The sequence below is a fragment of the Bos mutus genome, chromosome 3 (genome assembly GCF_027580195.1).
Source record: "Bos mutus isolate GX-2022 chromosome 3, NWIPB_WYAK_1.1, whole genome shotgun sequence".
NCBI classification, from domain to species: domain Eukaryota; kingdom Metazoa; phylum Chordata; class Mammalia; order Artiodactyla; family Bovidae; genus Bos; species Bos mutus.
In genome coordinates this window covers 105,853,383-105,874,668 of record NC_091619.1, presented here as the reverse complement: position 1 = coordinate 105,874,668, position 21,286 = coordinate 105,853,383, and the positions used below count along the sequence as shown (strand labels likewise).

Genomic DNA, 21,286 nt, shown 5'->3' with positions numbered 1-21,286 from the left:
TATAGGGTTTTTGCTTTCTCCAAGTCATATTAAAAAGGGCTTTATCTTTCATCCTTTTAAGGAAAATAAAAAGTGCCTCTAGGATGAGTCTAGGAGGAATATGAACGCAAGTTATAGGGGAAGACATTCTGAAACAATTATGGAGGAATGAGACTCACATACAAATACATGAAAGTGAACATGTGCTTAGTCACTTCAGTCATGTCCCACTCTTTGAGACCCTATGGACTGTAGCCTCTGTCCATGGGGATTCTCCAGGCAAGAATACTGGAGTGGGTTGCCATGCCTTCCTGCAGGGGATCTTCCCAACCTAGGGATCAAATCCAGGTCTCCCACATTGCAGGCGGATTCTTTACTGTCTGAACCACCAGGGAAGCCCACATGAAAATGAACTGGGTGGAAAAATAATAAGCTGTTCCATGCAATTCCCCAGGGCAGCACAGATCCAGAAAAAGGAGATAAAGAAACCATGGATGCACGTGGTTGCCAGAGGGGAGGAGAGAAACAGGCGAGGGGGAGTAAAAACTGCAAAAGGCCAGTTGCAAAACACACACGTCATGGGTATGAAAGGTACAGTGTGGGGAATATAGGCAGTAAGTATGTAAACCTTTGGATGGTGACATGTGTGGTGGTGTCACATATGGTGACTAGACTTATCACGGTGATCACTTTGAAATGTACAGAAATATCACTGCGTTGTCTAACAGGAACAGAGGCAGGTCCATTGTACTTCAAAACAAACAGACTCACTGAAAGATCAGTTTTGTGCTTACAGGAGGCAGGGGCCGGGTGAGGAGATGGGGAGTTGGATGAAAGCAGTGAAGAGCCAGACCTCCAGTTAAGAGATCACGTACGAGGGGCACAAGGCACAATGTGATGGACACGATTAACACTGCTGTATGTGATATACGAAAGCTCCTTAAGCAGTGAACCCTGAAGTTCTCACACTCAGACATTTTTTCCTGTATCTTTAACTTTGTATCTATCATGTGATAATGGATGCTCACTAAACGTGTGTCAGATTATTATGCTGTACGCCTCCAACTTTTACTCTGCTATCTATCAATTGTATCTCAATAAAACTGGAAGAAAATAGAAAAAAAAATGCCATGATCATAAATGAGATAGTAGGATCATTTTCTGTATACAGCCATCTGCAAATAAAGAACAGTACAAATAATGGGAAAAAAAATTTTTTTTTGGCCGTGTCGTGTAGCATGCGGGATCTTAGTTCCCCAACCAGGGGCTGCCCTCTGCAGTGAAAGTGCGGAGCCTTCACCACTGGACTGCCTGAGAAGTCCCTGAAAATAATTTTAAATAATGAAAACAATAGTAACAACCAAAAAACCCAACCACCTGGAGGCAGGTTGGATCACAATGCTGAAGAGGCCGTTCTAAGGACTCTGGCCATCTGAAACTGGAACCAGGGTGCCTCCAGAGGTGGTGGCGCCCATCCCATTTATGGAACTTGAGTGCTCTTGCCATTTAGCTCCAACCTGCCTTTCCGGTTTGTTTGGCAGCATCATACATCCACCCAGACCTACTCCTGCTCAGTGCAGCCTTTCCTCCACTTAATTCCTGCTCACACCTCAAGAAGGCTCACCTGGCGCGTATGGCCACCCAGCAAGCCCTTAGTCTCTGAACCCCTCATCTGGCAGCACAAGGCAGCAATCAGGAGCATGGATTCTGGGACTGGTCTGCCTAGGCTTTGCCATTTATAAGCTGTGTGACCTTGGACTAGTCACTTAACTTCTCTGGGTCTCAGCTCTCCATTGATAAAATCATATCTACTTCCTAGGATTGCTGTGATTAAAATACTTAACATGGCGGGGTGACATCTATATGTTTGTAGAGATACAAACATATACAGATGTTAATAATCATTTATCAATATTAATTTACTTACAATAACAGTACCACATTGATACAAGCTGTTAAAAATGAGGGAAACTAGGCTGGGGGTGGGCAGGGAGCAGGAAGTGTATGGAAGTTCTTACTATTTGTTTGATAAAACCTAAAAAATATATATAATCTAAAAATAAGGTCCCTAAGGTAATGATTGGCACGTTAGATCCTCAATTTCAATAGGTGCTTAGTTAGCACAGGAAGCCCAGACATACAGTAAGGGCTCCAAAGGTCACAGCCATTGTTATTTTTTATTACCATTATTTTTATTATTTGACACTTTATCTACTGGTAGCATTAACTTTCTTTTAGGCATTTTAGCCTCTTTAACTAGAATATAAGTTTTTATCAAAAAGAAATCATGTTTTTTTTTCATTTTTCCAGATTTCCAAGAGTACCCTGTGTGGTATCTGGTATACAGCAGGCCCTCAAAATATACTCAGCTGAACAACCACATCACGTCCTTAGCCATTGAGACCACACACTTGGGTAGAAAATGGCTCTACGATGGATTCTGGGAGCACGGATTACTTCTGACTTGGCCACTGTGGTCTGTTTCCATCTGATGAGGTCCCATCAGTCCCTCAGCCTAGGCTGGACTCTGCCTTGGAGAACGTTCTCGGGCTCTCCTGTCAGAGCTGACAGAATCAGACCACAGCTGAAATACCTAGGTAAATCTGAAAATTGTTTCTCTGGCCCTCTATTATAGGTATTGACCACAACATCCCGGGATTTACGCTGCTTGATCATGGGGCTGGTAGAATGATGTCTTTCGGGGTAGAAATGACAGCCGTTTTCCTTTTTTGACGTAAAGGCCTCTGAACACGTCACCCACCCATACACTTCGCCCACTGGGTCCCTTTCCACCTCATACTTACAATTTGCTCTTGAGCCTGCGGTGTGCTGGTGGCACCATTCAGTAGCCACTGTAAGTTCTGCTCTCCCATGACCAGGCTGGGCTGCAGGATAGCCGCGCTGGGAGTCGGGGTGATGGTTATAGTGGGATTACTGGTTAGGACAGAGTTGGCATCCAGGGGCAGAGTCTGGACCATGGCTGGCAGGGGCTCAGTAGTACTTTGTGGTTGGGGTGGTGCTGCCATGGCTGATGCCACTGCCGCTGCTGACGCCAAGGCCCCAGCAACAACAGAGAGTCCTGGTACGATGGGCTGCGGTGCCTGGAGGTGCGGAAGAAACTCTTGATGATTAGCAGCAAACTGCGTGCTGTGGGCAACAGGCACTTCTGGAGGTTGTAAGAGAGCAGGGGGGTTGCCAAATGCAGCTTGCTGGGAACCAGTTCCTAGGGAGGGAGCAGGCAGAGGAGCAGATGGTGCTGAGGCTGGTAGTAGAGGCTGGGGTGGCTCGGAGATGCCAGGCTGCAGTATAAGTGGAAGAGATAAAGATGCTGAATGTCTTGTGGATGGCGGAACATCACTGACTGACTCCGCATCACCATTAAAACTTTCAATCAAGGCAGCTGGCAAGAAAAAGAAATAGAAATATAGATACACATTCCAACCCTTATATAAGCCACAAAAACACAGTCTCTACGGGCCACACCAAAGACAGCTGAAGTCTGTTAGAGCTGATTCCTTCACTGCCGACAGGCTGGCTCTCTGCTTTTCATCTAATGACCCCTCTGGTCAAAGTACCAGGCTTTACCTTCAACCTCACTTTCTAAACATATAGACCTAGTATGGACCTAACCATAAAAAATATGTGTCCTGTGGCTTTTGTGGAAAAGAGATTAGACCTTCTTTTCTTGGCATATGACCACTGAACACACTTTCTAACTACTGTGAAGCTTCAGGGACATATTTTCATTTAAACACAATCTGATCTACATATCTGAAGTTTGGTTTGTGGATTCTACCCACTCATGAATGGGGTGTCACATCAGAAGAAAGTGCTCACGACTCCTCTCACTTTTTGAAGTCAACGAAAACTTTTGGAAAAGGGGACGTTCTTCATTTGAGGGTCCAGGAAAAGTAGATCCTCAAGTAAACCCTTGATGAGGGAAGCAGGGGAAAGAAAAAAATGGAATTGAGCTAAAAAGCCCATCCTTCTCTGATCCCTCAATGTAAGTACACTTCATTCAAAGGACCTGAAATATATCACTGTGCTTGATATCTACCGTGTCAACAAGTGTGAATTCTCCTTCCCAGTGCAGAGATCTGAGGGGGAAGAGAGTCTGTGCAACAAACCTGTCTGTTGAGGATCTTCCTGAATTGCCGGGTCATCTGACTTCTGGAACATTGGTCCAAAAATGATTGCTGGTGAGAGAGTGCTGAGATTCTGGCCCTGTGTCAGAGACAGAGACAAACGTATGCGGCGCACATCCAAAAGCAGGTCTGCAGCACGAGGCAGCACAGAGCAGCAGGACGAGAATGATCTTTGGCTATGCTTCTGTTTCTAACTTCTCTTTTCCTAAGGTGAAAGCCTCAGACACTTCTCTTTTCCCTAAGCCTCAGACACTGAAGATCTGGGTCTTCAAACACTCTGAAGCTGGAGTTGACAAACTGACTTGCTGGCTGAATGCTTGTTTCTGCAGATAAAGCTATACTGGAATAGGCACTCTGGCTCACTTTTGAATTCTCTCTATAGCTTCTGCACTGCAATGGCAGAGCTGAGGAGTTATGCCGAGAATGTATGGCCACAAAGCTGAAATCATCTATCTGGCCCTTTACAAAAAAATAGTTTGCTGATCCCTGCTCTGAAAGATAAAATCCTACATGAAAGTGGGGTTGTATAATATCTATTACTCGGAACTTGCTTTTCTCATGTAATAATAATAATGTATTGTGAATATCTTTCAAGGTTATTATACAACATCTGTAATATTCTAATATGTACCCATGGTGCTGAATCAAACAATATAAAGAAACCTAATAACAGACAATTATAACGGCCTTATCCTCACCACTGGCGTTCCAGTTTCATTCTAACTTACAGTTAAGAAAAGGTTAGAGGCATTTTGAAAAGCTATGAAAAACCAAAACACCTAGATTCCTGAGGGCTTGACTCCTGCCAGGCACCAAATGAAATGACCACCTCTAGGCTTCCCTTTAGTTTATTTAAGGGAAGGGGAAAACAGTAATTCTTTCGGTCCACCTCCACTCCGCGTTCTGGAGAGCAAGAGTGACAAAAGCAAGATTCCAAGAAGTTCAGTGACGCTGATGACCAGTGTGATATAGGGCTGGCCAAAATGTTTGTTTGTATTCTTTGTAACACGAAGGCAGAAACCTATGTAAGGCTTCCAGCCTCTAGTCCAGAGGGAGTGAGGAATCACAGGCCAAGAAAATGCCTTGAAACCTTTCATCATGACAAAAAGTAGGAAATTATATAATTTATAATAATTTATGAAAGTGAAAGTCACTCAGTCGTGTCCGACTCTTTGCTACCCCATGGACTGTAGCCTGCCAGGCTCCTCTGTCCATGGAATTCTCCAGGCCAGAATACTGGAGTGGGTTGCCATTCCCTTCTCCAGGGGGTCTTCCCAAACCAGGGATCGAACCCAGGTCTCAAGCATTGCAGGAGGATTCTTTACCATCTGAGCTACCAGGGAAGCCCAAGAATACTAAAGTGGGTATATATAATAATATATATTATATATAATTTATAAAATATATTACATACATATGAATGTATAACTGAAACAAAAGTCTATGAAACAGAGCCTGTCCTTATGATCTGCAATGTCTTCTCTATTTTCTATTCTATTGCTGTTCTCAAAATGTTGATTATAACCCACTATTTCATAACCCAATATAGATGCACCATCCAGTTTGAAACATAGTGAGCTAACAACTTGCCACTAAGCCGCAAGCTTTGCAACTTCTTCATGGTTGTTATTTTTTTTTGTTGTTCTACTTGTTTATGAATCATTACAGGAATAACACTGTTTAAAAGGAATGAGTCTGTGACTTCAGAAGATGATGTACAAGAATTTTCACAGCAGTACTACTGTAACAGCTCCAAACTAGAAACTTTCCAAATGCCCAAGGGCAGGAGACAGAACATACTCTTATATTCATTTAGTGTAATAACTGTTCAGGCGCTTTGCTGGAGCAGCCGTGAAGAGATACCCCACATCCAAGGTAAGAGAAACCCAAGTAAGATGGTAGGTGCTGAGAGAGGGCATCAGAGGGCAGACAGACTGAAACCACAATCACAGACAACTAGCCAATCTGATCACACAAACCACAGCCTTGTCTAACTCAGTGAAACTAAGCCATGCCGTGTGGGGCCACCCAAGACAGACGGGTCATGGTGGAGAGGTCTGACAGAATGTGGTCCACTGGAGAAGGGAATGGCAAACCACTTTAGTATTCTTGCCTTGAGAACCCCATGAACAGTATGAAAAGGCAAAAAGATAGGACACTGAAAGATGAACTCCCCAGGTCGGTAGGTGCCCAATATGCTATTGGAGATCAGTGGAGAAGTAACTCCAGAAAGAATAAAGGGATGGAGCCAAAGCAAAACAACACCCAGTTGTGGATGGGCCTGGTGATGAAAGCAAGGTTCGATGCTGTAAAAAGCAAAATTGCATAGGAACCTGGAATGCTAGGTCCATGAATCAAGGCAAATTGGAAGTGGTCAAACAGGAGATGACAAGAGTGAACATCGACATTCTAGGAATCAGCCAACTAAGATGGACTGGAATGGGTGAATTTAACCCAGATGACCAGTATATCTACTACTGTGGGCGGGAATCCCTTAGCAGAAATGGAGTAGCCATCATAGTCAACAAAAGAGTCCAAAATGCAGTACTTGGATACTATCTCAAAAAGGACAGAATGATCTCTGTTCGTTCCCAAGGCAAAGCATTCAATATCATGGTAATCCAAGTCTGTGCCCCAACCAGTAATGCTGAAGAAGCTGAAGTTTAACAGTTCTATGAAGACCTACAAGACCTTCTGGAACTAACACCCCAAAAAGATGTCTTATGGGGACTGGAATGCAAAAGTAGGAAGTCAAGAAACACCTGGAGTAACAGGCAAATTTGACCTGGGAGTACAGAAAGAAGCAAGGTAAAGGCTAATAGAGTTCTGCCAAGAGAATACACTGGTCATAGCAAACACCCGAACAGCAAGGAGAGATAAGAAAGCCTTCCTCAGCGATCAGTGCAAAGAAATAGAGGAAAACAATAGAATGGGAAAGACTAGAGATCTCTTCAAGAAAATTAGAGATATCAAGGGAACATTTCAGGCAAAGATGGGCTCGATAAAGGACAGAAATGGTATGGACCTAACAGAAGCAGAAGATATTAAGAGGTGGCAAGAATACACAGAAGAACTGTACAAAAAAGATCTTCACGACCCATATAATCACAATGGTGTGATCACTCACCTAGAGCCAGACATTCTGGAGTGTGAAGTCAAATGGGCCTTAGGAAGCATCACTATGAACAAAGCTAGTGGAGGTGATGGAATTCCAGTTGAGCTATTTCAAATCCTGAAAGATGATGCTGTGAAAGTGCTGCACTCAATATGCCAGCAAATTTGGAAAACTCAGCAGTGTCCACAGGACTGGAAAAGGTCAGTTTTCATTCCAATCCCAAAGAAAGGCAATGCCAAAGAATGCTCAAACTACCGCACAATTGCACTCATCTCACATGCTAGTAAAGTAATGCTCAAAATTCTCCAAGCCAGGCTTCAGCAATACATGAACCATGAACTTCCAGGTATTCAAGCTGGTTTTAGAAAAGGCAGAGGAACCAGAGATCAAATTGCCAACATCTGCTGGATCATCAAAAAAGCAAGACAGTTACAGAAAAACATCTATCTCTCCTTTATTGACTATGCCAAAGCCTTTGACTGTGTGGATCACAATAAACTGTGGAAAATTCCTCAAGAGATGGGAATCCCAGACCACCTGACCTGCCTCTTGAGAAACCTGTATGTAGGTCAGGAAGCAACAGTTAGAACTGAACATGGAACCACAGACTGGTTCCAAGTAGGAAAAGGAGTACATTAAGGCGGTATATTGTCACCCTGCTTATTTAACTTCTATGCAGAGTACATCATGAGAAATGCTGGGCTGGAGGAAGCACAAGCTGGAATCAAGATTGCCGGAAGAAATATCAATAACCTCAGATATGCAGATGACACAACTCTTATGGCAGAAAGTAAAGAAGAACTAAAGAGGCTCTTGATGAAAGTGAAAGAGGAGAGTGAAAAAGTTGGCTTAAAGCTCAACATTCAGAAAACTAAGATCATGGCATCTGGTCCCATTACTTCATGGCAGATAGATGGGGAAACAGTGGAAATAGTGGCTCTAAAATTTATTTTGGGCTCCAAAATCACTGCAGATGGTGATTGCAGCCATGAAATTAAAAGACACTTACTCCTTAGAAGGAAAGTTTTGACCAACCTAGCATATTAAAAAGCAGAGACATTACTTTGTCAACAAAGGTCCGTCTAGTCAAGGCTATGGTTTTTCCAGTGGTCATGTATGGATGTGAGAGTTGGACTGTGAAGAAAGCTGAGTGCTGAAGAATTGATGCTTTTGAACTGTGGTGTTGGAGAAGACTCGAGAGTCCCTTGGACCGCAAGGAGGTCCAACCAGTCCATACTAAAGGAGATCAGTCCTGGGTGTTCATTGGAAGGACTGATGCTGAAGCTGAAACTCCAATACTTTGGCCACCTGATGAGAAGAGCTGACTCATTGGAAAAGACCCTGATGCTGGGAAAGATTGAGGGCAGGAGGAGAAGGGGACAACAGAGGATGAGATGGTTGGATGGCATCACCGACACAATGGACATGGGTTTGGGTGAACTCCAGGAGTTGGTGATGGACAGGGAGGCCTGGCGTGCTGTGGTTCATGGGGTCGCAAAAAGTCGGACACAACTGAGTGACTGAACTGAAACTGAGTAACTGTTCAACAATGAGAACAAATAATCTATATATTATTTTATGCAATAACATGGGTTAATTCCTCAAACAAAATGTTGCAAGAAAGAAGCCAGGACTAACGAGTATAGGCCACATTCAAATTATAGAAAACATAAAAACAGGCAAAATTCATCTTAGGTTGTGAGAAGCCAGGATAGTGGTTATCCTTAGGAAGAGGTAACGGCTGTTAAGGGACCTGATGGGGGTTTCTAGGGTATTGGGAATGTTGTACTTGTTGATTTGCATGCTGGTTATGACACAGGAAGGGGCAGGGCACAACCTTTAAAAGAATGGCATGGCCTGTTGTTGTTTAGTCGCTCAGTTGTGTCCGACTCTTTTGCAATCCCGTGGAACTGTAGCCCACCAGGCTCCTCTGTCCATGGGATTTCCCAGGCAAGAATACTGGAGTGGGTTGTCATTTCCTTCTCCAGAGGATCTTCCTGACCCAGGGATGGAACCTGTGTCTCCTGCATTCCCAGGCAGATTCTTCCCTGCTGAGCCACCAGGGAAGCCCAGTGGCATGGCCTGAGGACACAGCATAAAGTGATTACAAATAACTAGGTCCAAAATGGCCATGAGTTGTCTTCCATAAAGGTCAAACAGTGGGCAGTGGCCCAATTCCTGGAAATCCCCACCCTTTCCCCAAGATAGCTGGAATACTCCTCCTACTCATTAGCCTATGTAATTACCACCCCTATAAATTCGGACAGCCCGATACCCTGCTGCCTCTTGGGCCTCTCTTGCCTTCCGAGATGGTCCACACTCTTGAGTACTCCCTCAAGAGTTTGCTCCCTGAAGAGCCCTTCTTTCACTCTACTATGGCTCACTCCTGAATTCCTTCCTGCACAAAGCCAAGGACCTACACTTGGTGGCCGTCCAGGGGACTCAGATGTGACCATCCTCTTGTCCCCACACTTTCCCTCCTGCGACAGTTACAGGAATATGATGAACTGTGATGACTCATCAAGCTGTACATTTATGACAGGTGTACTTTTCTGTATGTATATTATACCTCCATAAACAGGTTGGTTTTTTTTTTAATTAAAAAAGGTAAGTGCCAAAGGGACTGACTCAGCCACTGCCAGGCTTCAGGGCAATAACCCTGGGGGCAGAGCGAGCTGGAACCACCCCCTCAAGTTAGGAGCGAAGAACAGGTTGAGCCTCTGTGGCCTGGAGCAAGAGACATGAGAACACTGAGCTGTTTGGGAACAGGATGGATCCTGAGGCTCAGGGGCCAACAGGCCCAGTGGGCCGTTCCTCAGAGCTTCAGCCCAAATTCACACCCAGGACACACAGAAACATGTAGGCTGCCCAGGAACCTGGAAAATGATGATCTCATAAAAATATATCATTTAATTTTAACTCATTATCATTTCTTTTAAAGCAGGCAAGGCAAAATCCATCCTATTCAAGGAACTTTGGTCTTAGTCTGAAAGACTAAACGCTGGAAGACAAGGACACAACATATAATTTGATCCCAGGGGAGAAAAACAGGGCTCTCTCTTGCTGTTGTAAATTATGGATAGAAAATGCTTTCCTTTTTCACAAGTTCTCAATGTCCCCTCATGTGGTTCCTCACCTAGTGACCTCAGGGCTCCAGAAAGCTCCTCAGTCATGTGTCAAGTCCCAGTCAGGGAGTGGATACCTCAACCATTTCCCATGATCTCTGATATTAAGGAGACATTATGCCCAGAAATCTTACCCCGTGTGGTTTAGAGGGCAATCTTGGCCCAGTACTCTTAGAGCATCAGCTCTGAAATGTGAATATGCCAAACAATCATACAAAGTGCTTTTTTTCGGGGGGGGGGGGGCGGGCGGGCCTTCAGATTGGTTAATTTCTATTCATCTCTCTTCAGTTCAACTGATTCTTTCTTCTGTTATTTCCAGTCTGCTGTTGAACCCATTTGGTGAATTTTTAAATTCTGATGTATTTTCAGTTCCAGAATTCCCATTTGGCACATTTTTTTTATAGTTTCTATTTCTCTGCTAAGAGTTCCTATTTATTAAATCATTACAAGCAATCCTTAATATGCTTGAGCATTTTAAGAGTTACTTATAAATGCCTGTCCACTAGTTCTATCATCTGGCTCATCTTGGGGTCAGTCTCCATAGTCCATAAATGACCTTTTCTCTTGAGTAGAGGTAATGTTCTCCTATGTCTTATGTTTACTAATTTTCGATAACCCTAGACATTGCAAATGATATGCTGCAGAGACTCAGGATTCTGTTACACTTCTTGGAAGAGTATTTGGTTGTTTGCTATAACATTCCAGTGACTTGGCTATGCTCTAACTCCAAGCTCTGTCTTCCCTGCAGTGGATGGCAGCTGTCATCTTCATCCAGCTCTTTAGCCTCAGCTGGACTGCTTGGGGTCTGCCCCACACACCCACAGTTCAGGGGTCACCTAGAGGTTTGGACACAGCTCCAAACAGAACTTGGGACTCGACCTGTGTGTTTTCTCCTTTCCAGGTCATCCCCCGCGACTCTCCAGGTGCTGCAGTAGCCCTGAACTCTGTCCTCCTGGTAGTCACTCCAGTAAGAGCGAGTGTTTACTGAGCCTGAGCCATCTTGTTTGGTATCAACTGGGCTTGCTCTGAGACGGATAAGCCATAAAGCCTGAAGACCCATCCAGTGCCACTGCTATCTTCCAAGTGGCCCCTTTGTTCAAATGTTGCCTCTGCCTGTTTGGGTTGCTCTCTGGTGACTTCACATAGTTGTTTTCATATTTTGCCCAGCATATACAGTTGTTTTCTGTGGGAGGGCTGGTCTGATATGCCCGACTGGAGTAGGCACTCAATAAATATTTGCTAAATAAATAAAGAAGTTATTTTCTGGTGCAGGAGGTTATCAAGTGAGTGATCTGGGCCAAAAGGCACTATGCGTTGGAGAGAACAACCTCTCCAATGAGAGCTCTTATCAGGAAACAAAATCAAAACACCCTAAGTGGCTAGTAATTGAACACAACTCAATCTGAAAGACTTCCAAGACTGGCCTCACTCAATTTTCCCACCAAAGGGAGGCTCAATTCTTGCATTTATTTTAATAACATCCATATCACAGGTACACTTACTGTATTGGAATTTTCTTGAAATTCAGAATCTGTGGACAGAAGGCTTAAATTCCTCAGACAAAGTGAGTGATTTGTATCCTGTGAAAGAAAAAAAAATTTAATTGACAAACAATTGGGATTTACCGTATTCTATTATGTAATAAAACGCTTGATTACAGCGTCCCTAAGATTCCAAATGTCTAGAGAATAAAAAAACATTCAAAACAAAGGCTACCTGGATTATTTCAATTTTTAAAATCCTGATATTCTTAAGAGGAAATTGTTTATGTTCTTAAACATGGTTAGTAGAGTTTAAGAATTATCTCACGACTCAGGCTCCAGAGTAACAAAAGCTATAATAACAGGAAATCAATAATATTTGTGAAATTGGTCTATCACTGACAAAGCAATTTTACGTGACTTCATTTACTATTAACATAATCCTCTGTAGTATTATTTCACACTCCCATTTTAAGTATGAGAAAATCACTGCTAAGATTAGCAGTAAACAGTCCCAAATCACTAATCCACATAACACGGACCCGGTGCTTCTGACTGAAAGTCCACCTTCCATTACTTCAGTGTCCCCAGCATGGGCAGCTCAGGACTGTCACTGAAGAATGCTGCTGAGGGGCTGCTGTTCCTATACACGTGTCTGGGCCGACTCAGAATCCTGGGTTCCTAGAATGCCAGCTGTGGTTCAAATACTTTATGTGGTCGCCTTACTTTACCCCATGTATCGTATGTTCTGATTCGTGCATGTTTTTAACAAATACTCACTGAGCATCTAATACATATTAAGCCCTGTTCCAGGCCCAGGGATACAATAATGAAGTCCCTGATACCAGAGAAAGGGCGCCAGACATAAAACCAAATAAATATACAGTATATAAGAGAGTGAGGGGAGTGGAGAAGGCCAGGGGAGGAGATGCTCTTTTATCAGATTAGGAAGGGACTCAGATAAGGTGGCCTTAGAGCAGATCCTGAAGAAGGCATGGGCCATGCACACATGTGGGGAAAGTGACTCACGCAGAGGGCACAGCACATACAAAGGCCTGGAGGCAAGGCGGGTTTCCCCAGTTCAAGGAACCACAAGGCAGATGGTGCGGCTCAAGTGAAATGAAGTGAAGTAAATGAAGAGAGAAGTGACCAGGCCACAGTGTCTAGGACTTTCTGGACCACTGTAAAGATTCTAATTTTTACCTTAAGTGACATAAGAAGCTACTGAAGGGTTATAAGCAGAGAACAGACATGATTTGCCTCATTGTTTAGGAAGATCAGGGTGGAGTATCAGTGGGGAGAAGGGAGGGGAAAGGTGCTAAGAAAACCACTTAGCAGGTCATTGCAAGAATCCAGGCCAAACAATGACAAGGGCTTCGATGAAGTAATCAGATCAGATTCTAGAAAGATGGAACTGATAGATGCTGGTGGGTGTGTGGAATGAGGGAAAAAAAAGAAGAGTCAAGAATGACTCCAGTATTTTTGGCCTGCGCCACTAGAAAAACAGAGGTGCCATTTACTAAGATGTGGAAGACTGCAGGAGGAACAGGTTGGACGCGTCAGGTCTGGGAAATGTAGGTGACAGCTGGGTGGAGACATCAAGTAGGAGGTTGAATACGTGTCTGAAGTTCAGGAAGAAATCTGGGCTAGAGATATAAATTTAGGACTCAAAGGCAATCCTGATAGCTTTGAAAGCCTAAGACTAGAGCAGATTCACTCCACTGGGGAGCTACCAGTCAGCCAAGAGATGTGAAGTCTGGACCCTGTGCATTGGGGCCTCCAATGCGCAGAAGCTATTGGTGAGAAACTGCGATTGTTACAAAACTGAGAAAACGGATCGTGACTTCATAAATGCAGCTTTGTGGACAAAAACTCTCAAATCTTAGTGTTTTTATCTGGTTTTACAGACAGTGAGACTGAGGCACAAAGAAGCCATTTGCCTAAGGTCATGCGTCTAGTGGTGGAGCTTGGATGTGAATTCAGACTCTTCACAACCAATGCTGTTTTACCTCCTATGATTGGGGTGGGGTGGGGGGCAGTCAAGACCAGGCTCTGGAATCAGATGGTCTGCCTAAAGGGTGCTAATTACAAGCTTTGGATACTTAGGCAAGTTATTTAATTTCTCCTTACCTCGGGTTTCTCTATCAGTGGTATGGGAATAATAATACTGACCTCTTGTAAGCAGGATAATTCACTGAAGAAAACTTAGCACGGTACTTGGCATACAGTAAACATTCAGTAAATATTAGTTATTATTACCAATAAAACACAGGAGGAAGAGTCCTTTTAAAGGGATCCTTTTCTGTTTAAAAATCAGAAACCAAAGAATCATGCTGTCTCTTCCCAAATCAAAACCATATTACATACTTTAAGAATCTTATTGTTCTAAAGGGGGTCAGTGAGCTTCCACTTAATTTATAAAATAGTAAAATAATAACAGTTCTCACTTTTTGGGTGCAAAAGACATAAGGTAAGTGCCCAATACCATATCAGAAGTAGCAACAGTAAATTTATCCCAGGATCTCTCTGGAAAGAAGCCACAGAGGAGAGGGCTTGGTAAGGAAAACAGACAAAACCACCTAAACCTCTTCAGAGGCTTGTCTATGGTTCAGTGCCTTAAAGGCAGTGGCTATCAAACCATCATGTCTGCAGACAATTCTAAAGGGCAGGGGACCACCGCCCCCGCCGCCCCCAGACTCCACCTGGTTCTCCAGTGATGGATTAATGGAAGGGTGAAGCAAATCATTAAATCGTGTCCCAAACTCAAGTTCAAATGTACCATTTTATACGACAAGAATGGGAAAATAACACCCTTTGAGAGCACCTGGCCAACCCTTTGGCAGCCATTCTGAGACCTCTGGTTCCAAGACACCTCTTCCACCAGACGTGACGGAGGGGAGGCGGAGCCGAATCAGGGGCTGACGCACAGGGAGGCTGGTGAAATTTCTGGCTTCTGCCACCCCCTCACAAAGACGTAGATCTTGACACTGATTCTTCTCTCTCGCTAACAGATTTAGAGAGAAGGCATTTTAACCTTTTATTTTGGGACACAAACAACTGTCGCTGTTCTATGGTGCCCAGATCAAAACGAGAGACAAAACACTCCACACCTCTGATCCATTGTGATTTAGAAGTGCACTGTATGAGTTTCCTTTGTTATCGTGACCTTTCATGTGACTTTTGAGACTGTATTGAGTGCTGAATGTTTTCTCACAGCCATTACTGGGGCAGAAAAAGGGTCTTTCACCTGCAAGAACGAAAAGAGGTGTTAATTTCACCATAAAATCATTTCACTGGATTGAGACATCTACTTTCCCCTAACATAGGGAAGTAAATATGCTCACGAGGGTTCAAGTAATACACTGGATCAATTACCCACAAGTTAATCATCCCAGTCCTAAAATTTAATGGAGAACAAAGCACTGAGAATGGCCTGCTCCTAGGAAGTTAAAAGAGAAGCTAGTTTCTTTTTCCCCCCTAAGATTCTTTACTGAGTATCTCTGAATTGGTTTTATTTCTTAAGGTTAAGCTCCTGAGTCCAGTCTTTAGATCCTTTTTAACATCTGAGAGGAACTCAAACATTATAGGTGAAGGCCAACTGATTAGACTTGCTCTCTCCACAAAGCTGTACCAGTCTCGATGGAAACACACGTAATTTACTGGCTCAACGAAGGTTAAAAGATAAAAATTAGCCTAAACTCACCAGTATGTGTACGGACGTGAGTTTTAAGGTGGTGGCTTGCTGCAAATGCTTTTCCACAGCCATCATGATCACACCTAAGGAAGTTGTTTAAGCAGAAAGGATAGCAGTCATTAGCTAATCGACCTTCATCTTTAATATCTCTTGTAAATACAAACTTAAATTAAAACTGCTCAGAACACTATGATCAGATCGACAAAACAGGTTTTACAGGTAGGAATGATGACAGGTCCCTGGAAAAGTAAGGTGACAAATCTGGAATCAGAGGGAGAGGCTGGCCCAGGAAACGTGTTTCTTGTCCTACAGGTAAGGCACATGCTGAGAGCCCTAACAATAAAAGCCTTTTGATGAATGACACAATGGAATTCTATTGACAATGAGAATGCATATGGAAAATCTACTGTGGCAAATGAAACATAAGGAATATCAGTGATGGGTACAGAGGCTTTCACATAGGCACAGGGCCCGAAATACAAAGAGCAAAATCAGTTAGAATACACTGGCTACAATGTGATTATCGGTCATCTTCAGAGAACTTTTCTCTTTTACTTTCTTGATAACTAAAACTAGAGGTAATACTTCCCTCCTTAGGACTCCAAGGGCATTTATCTACATGCTACTTTTATGGCACCTGTCATTCCCAATCTTATTTTATCTCTGTGTGCATACATTTGTTATCTCTTCTCCTAGATTGCAATTCCTTTGAGGGCAGGGTCCATGTAGTTCTTCACATCTGCTGTAGTTCTTGCACATAGCAGGCATTTGGTCACTATTTACATGAATGAATGCATATACTTATAAGCCAAAATATTTTATTTCTTTAAATAGAAAGCTTCTCTAAAGCATTTTACTTTTTAAGTACATAAAATCATTGCATCTAAAGCCCCATCTAACATTCAAGAAAAATTAGCAGTTTTAATCATGACAAAAACACGTGTAATTGAAGAGAAATCAGAATCCCCTTGATAGCCCTATGGGGAAAAAAGCAACCCAAGCTTCATAGCAGCTGGGGAGTAACCAACTAGGATCCAAACATTCTTGCCTTTAGAGGGGCCATGACTCAGAAATGTATCTGTAATTCTTAAAAAACACACTTCCATTTAATTGGTGTTTAAGAGTTGACTGTCCCTGAAGAGGTTCCGATTTTTAGGTGTCCTAACAAGATGAGTGATTTGAGAATAGAAAGGCAGCATATTTAATGCCATGAATGTAACAGCAATCCCTCCTGCCTAAATTCAGAAACATGTTTATAGGCAGTTTTCAGTAATATATAGACATGTTATATTTAGGACGAATCCTTACAAACTGGTTACCTCATTAAAAACATCATATAATCACTCCAAAGTTGTTTTTCAATCCCTGCTGAATGCCCAGAATCACACTATATGCTGTGAGCACAGGAGAAATTAGATGATACAACTCCTTCCTTCAAGCTTATATTTATACATGTATCAATTAAATATATAAGTGTGTTCACATATATATATATATATAAATGGAAATCTATAGATAAAAATGGATGCTCCTAGCACTGTTTACAATAGCTAGGACATGGAAGCAACCTAGATGTCCATCAGCAGACAAATGGATAAGAAAGCTGTGGTACATATACACAATGGAATATTACTCAGCTATTAAAAAGAATGCATTTGAATCAGTTCTAATGAGGTGGATGAAACTGGAGCCTATTATACAGAGTGAAGTAAGTCAGAAAGAAAAACATCAATACAGTATATTAACGCATATACATGGAATTTAGAAAGATGGTAATGATGACCCTATATGAGAGACAGCAAAAGAGACACAGATGTAAAGAACAGACTTTTGGACTCTGTGGGAGAAGGCGAGGGTGGGATGATTTGAGAGAATAGCACTGAAACATGTATATTATCATATGTGAAACAGATCGCCAGTCCAGGTTCGATGCATGAGACAGGCGCTCAGGGCTGGTGCACTGGGATGACCCTGAGGGATGGGATGGGGAGGGAGGTGGGAGGGGGGTTCAGGACGGGGAACACATGTACACCCATGGCTGATTCATGTCAATGTATAGCAAACACCACTACAATATTGTAAAGTAATTAGCCTTCAATTAACATAAATTAATTACTTTTTTAAAAAAAGATGCTCCTATAATGTTTGTATGTACACATGACATATTACAAAGCAATAACCAAACAAGTGATTAAAAAAAAAAAAAAAACAATTCTTGCACCACTAGCTTAAGTGTCTTTGCCCCTGATCCCTTCCTTCCTCCTCACCTCTTCTTAGGAAGGTATCCTTGCCCCTGTGCTCAGAATCTCATTCTCATACTGTCTGGTTACCTGCTCTTTTCCACCAGAGCAGACTAAGGTTCTCAGGAGGACAGCCTACATGTTAGCATTTCTCTAGTCCTGATGAGGGAGTTTCAGTAGGCGCTTCGTAAAAGTACAGGGAAAGAATAAGGCAGAGAAGCCACCATCCACAGAGCAGGTAGAGACGCTCTTGGACCCCATCACCCCTCCCTCAGTCTGCAGTAGTTTATAGCTATCCTGGGGAGAGCAAACACTGCCCAGAGAACTAGCAAAGGGAATTTCCTTCCCATTCTGAAAAATACTAGAGTACATCAAGACACCCCCCTGAAACCTGGTCAGTGATAAACAGAAAACAGCAAGACCCACCGAAATGGCTTTTCTCCTGTATGGGTTCGAATGTGCTTCCTCAGATCACTGAGTGTGGTGAAGTACTTGCTGCAGCCTTCAGATTCACAGTTAAACGTCTTCCCTGTGTGAAGCCTCTGATGTGCTTTCAGCCTGCAAGATACCCCAGAGAAATCCCCTTTGTCATAATGCACACCAGAGCTTTCCCACGTCAGCTTAATGTGCATCAAGGTCAAGCACATAAGAATTCTAGTCATAATACACTAATATCAACATTTCGTGCTCAGAGAGAAATTCAAACAATTATACAGCAGAGTGGTGTGAGTGTGACCCTGAAGCCAGGCTGCCTGGGACTCAAATTCTGGTCTCCTCTACCAGAAGGGGATCTTGACCCAGTTACAAATCCTCTCTGCTTCCGTTGCCTTTGCGGCACACAGGACACTGCCTACCACGCAGTGAGTGCTTTTTAGGTGCACGTGCTCAGCTGTGTCCAACTCTTTGTGATCGTATGGACTGGAGCCCGCCAGTGTTAGCTATTATATTTGCTATGTGATAGCCAATGCTGAGGAGTAATATAAGTCTCCTGATATAAACGGTAGAAAAGAGAAAGGGCTAATGAGCCGACCACTCCCCACTTCTTGAGGGTAGAAAAAAGTTAAATCTTCAAGTTGAGGCTGGGAAGGAAATTAAAGAATCCTTAATACCAAGCTCCTGAGCCGACAGGAGATATTATTCCATACCAACTACTAAATCCTCAGGCCGGGATGTCATTCCGGGAGATACAAATCCAGACACAAAGCTTCTCTGACTGTAACCGATCCAGGATGTGTCCATGTTTAAGTAACAGCTCCTCTGAGGAACTGTCAGCAGCTGAGCGCGGCTGCCCTCTTTAAAGCCCTGCATGGGAACGTGTGCACGCAGGGGGAGCGCCGCGGTCACGGCAGAGCCGGGCTCGGGGGCTGGCGGTGCTGGGCGTGGGGGTGCTGACCTGTACAGCGTGTTGAACGCCTTCTCACAGCCCTGCACGTCGCACTCAAATGGCTTCTCCTTCGTGTGCACCCGCACGTGGATCCTGAGGCTGTAGGAGGTGAGGAAGGCCTTGCCGCAGCCCTCCTGGTTACAGACGAAGGTGTACTCCCCTCGGTGGGTCTTCTGGTGGGTGCGCAGGTTGCCTGCTGTGCTGTAGGTGCGGGGACAGCCCTCAAAGGTGCACTGGTACCGCTTTACCTGGCAGACGGAGGACACCTCGTCAGTGGCACAACAGAGCTGCCCAGGGCCGAACTTCCCCGAGAGCTTGGCTCTCGGGAGAGGCAGGTGAGATACACAGGCTTCTGTTGTCGACACAGAAAGCACCCTCTAACACAAGTGGGGAAATCTTCCTGCTGAGCAAATTACACCGGGGCAACAAATGATGAGAGCAATGGGCAAGAGACAAGGCAGAGGCAGTTAAATACTCTAAACGAATATAAGACCGGTGTCCACTCAACACCCACCCGCTAAAGGTGGGCACATACTACTACACTCATCCACACTCACATATAATTTGACTTTAAGGTTTGACTCAACATCCTGTCCTCTGGGCCTGTAACCTGATGAGAACCAACCAATATAAAACTGAGTTTAAAACATTCTGAAATTTATATACTCAGTCATAGGTGTACTAGTTCAGTTATATACCAGCATAGTCTCTTCTATAACTTCAGATCTACAAAATGAAAAACGCGTATCACGAATCTCTGGGAATATCTGGCAGTATGGCGCTTCTCAAACTGCTCCTCTTGGTCCCCTTCCCTCACCACCCTTCCCGGAAAGCGTGCTCTCCACAGGAGCCTCCACTTCCCACAATGCCCATGGAACCACTCGGCAAGCTGCCTTCACCAGACGAAACCATGCTCTTGAGCTTGCTGGTGCTCAAGCTCTTTCCTCCGTCCCAATTTTCCTTTAGTATTGGAAAAAAATTTCTCATCGACGCCCACTCCTTCTGAAAACGTGTCCTACACCACAAAGCAATTCCATGGGGCTCTTTATCTTCTTCCCTGAGTCACTCACTCCTTTTCTTTAACTTCTACATATAGGTTCAGCCCAAAGCTTCTCTCTCATCTTCCAAACCTTCCCCATCTCTCTCCTGGGAAAGGGGAAGCAACACAGCCTTGGCTGGAGAAACATGAATACTGGCGCTTGGGTTCAGGACTTTGCGCAGGTCTTTCCATGTCTCTGAACTAAAGGTTCTTTATTTCTACACGGCGGAACTGAACGTCCTGCTGTCTCACGGCGCTTGTGAGCAGAACAAAGTGAGATAAAGCATCTGCGAAAAGACTGTCAATGTCCTGATGCTATTCATATCAAAGCGCTAGTTCTGCCTATTCTTCAGCTTTAGCAAACACCTTCCTCCTTCAGTCCTCATCGTTCTCCAAGCTTTAGTCTACTGCTCTCGCCACACTACTGGTATTCATTCAACAGTTAATGAACTCCTATATCCCAGGCAACAAGCTAGATACCACAGATAAAAAGGTGAACAAGACAAAAAGCTTTCCTTTTAAGGAGCATCATTTTAAGGAGGCCCATGTGCACAAATGATTATAGACTGTGCTGAGTTGGACGATGTACACACCCACGGTGCTTGGGAAGCGTAAAAAAGGGAAACCTAATCCTTCTCAGAAAGACTGGACTCAGTGAAGGCTTGGAAAGTGAGGCATTCTGTCTGAACTGAGGATGTGTTTTGGTTTGCCTGTTGGTCTATTTTTTAGGGATTAACTGAAAAAGTGTTCCTTAGACAAAGTGGAAGAGATGGGCATTCCAGAATGAGGTAACACCTTGAGAACTACATGCAGAGATGAATGAGAACACTGGTCCAAGAGACCACAAACACACCTCGGTAGGTAAGAGACTGGAAAAAGAATCTAGAAAAATGAGTGAAGCCTCCTCAGGTAAGCTGTGAAGTAGAGGAACAGGACAACAGGGAGCCAAGATATCTTGGTTTTAACCAAGATAGCAACACAACCAGATGTGGGGTTTGCAAGAGATCATTCTGGAAGCCTACGGAAGATAAACTGGAAGGGTAAGTGAACAGAAGAAGGGGTAGCAGAGGTGAAGAGAGGGGGG

The 21,286-nt window shown here is 43.7% G+C and overlaps 1 protein-coding gene across 2 annotated transcripts in view; it reads right to left on the bottom strand.

The window, feature by feature from the left end:
• Positions 1 to 21,286, bottom strand: part of MTF1 (metal regulatory transcription factor 1) — a 39,586-nt gene that overhangs the window by 2,727 nt on the left and 15,573 nt on the right. For both annotated transcript variants that reach the window (XM_005893242.2, XM_070368395.1), the window contains exons 3-9: positions 19,173 to 19,411; positions 18,206 to 18,337; positions 15,549 to 15,622; positions 14,956 to 15,092; positions 11,867 to 11,944; positions 4,107 to 4,203; positions 2,784 to 3,379 (exon numbers count right to left, since the gene is read on the bottom strand). In XM_005893242.2, coding sequence (XP_005893304.1) covers positions 2,784 to 3,379; positions 4,107 to 4,203; positions 11,867 to 11,944; positions 14,956 to 15,092; positions 15,549 to 15,622; positions 18,206 to 18,337; positions 19,173 to 19,411 — 1,353 coding nt within the window. The remainder of the gene's footprint in view (positions 1 to 2,783; positions 3,380 to 4,106; positions 4,204 to 11,866; positions 11,945 to 14,955; positions 15,093 to 15,548; positions 15,623 to 18,205; positions 18,338 to 19,172; positions 19,412 to 21,286) is intronic.